Here is a 4,470-nt window from a genome sequence, read left to right as displayed (position 1 = left end):
CAGAGGGTTTTTCTAGTATGATGTAAAAAAGGGCTTTTCCACTTGGCAATGATGGAGGAACCTGCTGCTGCATGTCAGAAATAGGTGTTGCTGAGAAAAGCCAGCATCTTCCTGCACGCTGGACTTCACAGTGAATGCATCAGCAAAAACCTCAGCTGGACCAATGGGTTTCTCCAGGGTGATGGCTGTGTCTGATGCTGCTTTTAATGCTGGGGAGATGCAGTCCACAGGGACAGCTCGAGCCACTGTATTTTGTGCCATGGGAGGGGAAATAAATGGTGGCACTTGCTTGAGATGGCGGCGGGGAGAGCATTTGCTCTGTGTTTTTTAATGGAACCACGTGTGCCACAAGAGAAATGGATACTGAGGTTATCCGGCCTCCTCAGAACTTTCTGGGGTAGCTTCTTCTCGTTCCACTCGGGGGCAAAACCTCACCCCAATGGCAAGAAGTTGGTAGGAAGTAGGGGGGTGACACGGTGGGGTCAGCAGTGCTGAGCTGGCATCTCTCCCTGTGCTCTTTCCTCCCAAAACAAACTTGTTTGCCCAGGGAGGGGGGCAAATATGAATCACTGCAGATGGTTCTGTGGGGTGCGCATGGGGCTCGCCCTGAGCCTAGATGTGAAGCAGGACTCGTGTTCCCACCCACTGGCATCCGCTGGTGCAGGATGAGGTGGATATCCCAGAGCTTGCAAATGTGGTTAGATAATCTGGTTCAGCTTCTGACTGATCTCTCTCATGCAACACAAGCTGTCCCCAGTCTGCGGATTACCACGGAAGGTGTGATGCCATCACCAGCTCCCACAGCTCCTTGGGCATTGTAGTGTGGCCAGATGGAGATAGGGACAATTCCTTCCCCAAAGGGTGCTCAGGCGTTGGAACAGGCTGCCCAGGGCGGTGCTGGAGTCACCATCCCTGCAAGTGGTCACAAACAGTGTAGATGAGATGCTTAGTGGTGGCCTTGGCAGTGCTGGGGAACAGTTGGACTTGAGCTTAAAGGTCTTTCCCAACCTGATGATTTCGTGCTTCTCTGACCAGTCCTCATGCAGCAGAGCTTGGATGGGGGATCCGTGGCTCTGAGCCTCCCGTGCTTCCCTCAGCCCTTTTCTCCATTCTCCTACCAGGCATGGTCCATGGGGTGAGGGAAACGGTGCTGGGCACCTTGGGGAAGGCAACAATACTGCGGATCCCCCCTGACCTTCAGAACCTCACCCTGCGCTTCGGAGCAGCTGTCTGGAAGAGGGACACCGAGGACCCGCAGAGGAAGCTCATCCTGCTCAAGTACTTGGGTGGCAAGTACACCAACTACATGCAGGAACGAACCCGCTTCCACATGTTGGACTTCTCCTTGGAGATCCTGAACACCAGCCGGCAGGACAGGCAGCTCTATGAGTACATAGTCAGCAAGGGGCCAGAGGAGAAGGTCTGGCAGATACAGCTGGAGGTGTATGGTGAGACACGCTGCTATGGGAGCACTGTGCTGGATGCTCCAGCCTCTTGCAGTGTTGGAAACAGGTCTGGGAGGTGCTGGGAACAGGCGGTCAAGGCGGGTGGGAGATGCCACCTCATGTCAAGGTGCTGCAGTGAGTCCAAGACCCTCTTGCAGCCTGCTCTGGATACTCCTGGGAGCATTTGGGTTCATGCAGACCATGTCCCTCTCTAATGCTGTTTGCAGCTAGACTGGTTCCTCTCCATCTCCTATGGATTTAGAAGCCAACAGGATTTCCCAGGCACAACCCTCTGCCCCTTCCCTCCCTCTCTCCAGAGCCAGTGTCTGATCCCACCATCCGGATCCTTGGCTGGGTGCTGGCCAATGGCACCTGCAATATCACCCTCAACTGCACGGCAGAGAGAGGGGACAACATCTCCTACAGCTGGGGCAGTGGGGACAACAGCACCTCGGGGCTCTGCTCCCACAACAGCAGCCTCCTGCACCTCACCTACCCCCTGCAGAACTCGAGCATCTCCTGCTCCTGCACCATCAGCAACCCCGTCAGCACCCAGATCATTGCCTTCAATTCCTCCAAGTGCAGCTATAAGCAAATGGGTGAGTCCCCAGTTGCCAGCCCAGCTCTCTCCAGCCTCCTGGTCCCACTCTTGCTTTGCAGGGGACTTTCTCAAGCTGCTTTAGGTGGTCTCAAAGGAGCCTTTCGCAAGCAAAGTGTCATCTCAGGGCTGCTCAGCCCTTCCCGTAAACGGAAGGATGTGGAGGTTCAGATCCCGCCTCCCTCCCCGGCTGTTGCACCCCGGTGCTTGAGGCTCGTTTGAAAGCAGGAGGCTCATATGCTGCGTGGTTTGGGGAGGAGAAAACCCTTGGTGACAGCTTCCCCTTCAGAGGCTCTTGGGGCAAAAGTCATGCTCTCTCTCATTGGGGTTTTCTAGCTCTCCTCGTGATGAGGGGGACTTTCTCCAGGGCTGGGCTGTGCAGTGGCTGCCCCTTTCCCTGGGGATCCAAAGGTAACATCATGTCTCCGTTGGGGCTCTCACAGTGACCTGTGCTGAGAAACCAGCTGTGGGAAAAGCGGTCGGGACTCTTGCTTCGAACAGGAAGATGTTGAAATGAGATGTTCCAGGGGCAACTGGGGCTTGTTCCTCACCCTTCCTTGCCCCAAAACGCCTTTGTGATGCCACCATCAGTGGTCCGGGAGCAAGGGTGCCCTGGCTGGGAGCAAGGCTGTAGCTGCAGAGATCTGTCCTAGGACCCTGTCATGCCAAGGGGCTACCTCCCCACAGGCCTTCATAAAGCCTCAGAAACATCCTTAGGGCTTTGTCTGACCCTGATGGCACCTTCAGCGGATTCTCTGCTGCTTGGTGCAGTCTAGAGGTGATCAGACAGTGCTCCTCTCAAGGAATGCATTTCCTGCCCCTTGTTTCCCGTTCTACCCAAATAAAAAGTCCAAAATTAGGTGGTGAGATGAAAAAAGCCTTTAGCAGCTCGTTCTGCTTGGCTCTGGGTGACCCTGGGGCTGGTGGCTGATCCTGTCCCCTCTCTGCCCCCCATTCCAGGCAGCGACGGGCTGCGGATGGAGGATGTCCTGCTGATTGTGGTGGTGCCCATAGCTGCAGTGATGCTCATCGGGGTCCTCATGGCCATCCGCTTGGCCAAGCCCATTGGTGAGTGCCATGGAGTAGAAGTGCTGGGGGCAGCTGGTGGTCCATGGTTGGGATGAACCTTGTGGGGCGGCAGAATCTGCCCTCAGTAGAATGGACCAAGGGGCTGGTTCCTATGGGCCATATATCTACAGAGTGACACAGTTTAATGCTGGACTTGGCAGTCCTGGGGTAACAGTTGGACTCGATGATCTTAAACGTCTTTTCCAACCCAGTTGGTTCTATGATTCTAAGAGTTCCCTGGCCCTTGGGAAGGAGTGAAATATGCTTCTTACTGATCTCCAGGGCTTTACCCCAATGCTGGTACAGAGGAGGCCCTGGAGCTGCTGTGAGGGCTGGAGCCAGGCTGAGAGATCTGGGCTGGGTCGGCTTGAGAAGATAAGTCTCCTGAAGGGGACACCTTAGAGCAGCTCCAGTGCCTAAAGGGGCTCCAGGAAACCTGGAGAGGGGCTTTGGACAAGGGCCTGTAGGGGCAGGACAAGGGGAATGGCTTGAACCTGCCAGAGGGGAGATTGAGATGAGCTCTTGGGCAGAAGCTCTTCCCTGCGAGGGTGCTGAGGCGCTGGCACAGGGTGCCCAGAGAAGCTGTGGCTGGGCAAACCCTGGCAGTGTTCAAGGCCAGATTGGATGGGCGTAGTACTGGGGGTGCAGCCAACCTTGGCTCACCCTGGCCGTGCTCTGGGGAGCAGGATGTGACTTGCAAAGCACCAGGGTCCCCTGAGTCCCTGCTCCCCTCTGAGCTCAGTGACTTGCTCATCCCCCTGCAGCCAGCCAGGAGAACTCGCCGCTCACCGAGGACAGCACAGTGCACACCATCTATTCCCAAGTGCAGCGGGTGCAGGTGAGCCATGACCATGCTCCTGGAGTGATGGGATCCCAGCACTGCAGCCTGGGGGGAGAGTGGACATGACCCTGATGGCATTTCTTGGGTGGGGGTCTCGGATGGTGGCAGCCTGGCTTTGGGCAGCAGCACCCAAAGCCCCCGGTAGCTGTTGGATGCCTTTTTGTTGGCCTTCAGCACCCTGTGAATGGGTTTGGCCACTGGGTGTCAACACAGCCCTGCAGCTGATGAGGAAGAGGGTGAGGGAGGCTTCTGACATTCCAGGAGTCAGCCTGGTCTCCGTTAATTTGGGAATTGCTGGGAATAAGGTTGGGTGCTGCAGCCCCAACATCTCAGAGTGGCTTTGGAGACAGACTGTGGGTCTTTTTCCCACTGCTCCCCAAGTCCTGCCCAGCACAAACTGGGGAGGAAATGGTGGGTAGAGGGAAGGAAGGGTCTCCGTGGTGAGCTGTGTGCTGCTGCTCATCCTTCGCTCCCTGTGCAGAAGCAGAAAGGAGCCCCCACCACTGAGCACCCCTCCT

General features: G+C 56.3%; 1 protein-coding gene across 1 annotated transcript in view; it reads left to right on the top strand.

Moving 5' to 3' along the window:
• Nucleotides 1–1,123: 1,123 nt before the first annotated feature.
• LOC104405989 (signaling lymphocytic activation molecule-like) overlaps nt 1,124–4,470 on the top strand; it is a 3,624-nt gene continuing 277 nt past the window's right edge. The window contains exons 1-4 of the mRNA XM_010014841.1: nt 1,124–1,448; nt 1,763–2,044; nt 3,004–3,111; nt 3,876–3,949. Coding sequence (XP_010013143.1) covers nt 1,124–1,448; nt 1,763–2,044; nt 3,004–3,111; nt 3,876–3,949 — 789 coding nt within the window. The remainder of the gene's footprint in view (nt 1,449–1,762; nt 2,045–3,003; nt 3,112–3,875; nt 3,950–4,470) is intronic.

This window comes from Nestor notabilis, unplaced genomic scaffold, assembly GCF_000696875.1.
Source record: "Nestor notabilis isolate BGI_N333 unplaced genomic scaffold, ASM69687v1 scaffold18635, whole genome shotgun sequence".
Taxonomy (NCBI): Eukaryota; Metazoa; Chordata; class Aves; order Psittaciformes; family Psittacidae; genus Nestor; species Nestor notabilis.
The sequence above is the reverse complement of the archived record's forward strand: the minus strand, read 5'-3'. Positions and strand labels throughout refer to the sequence as shown.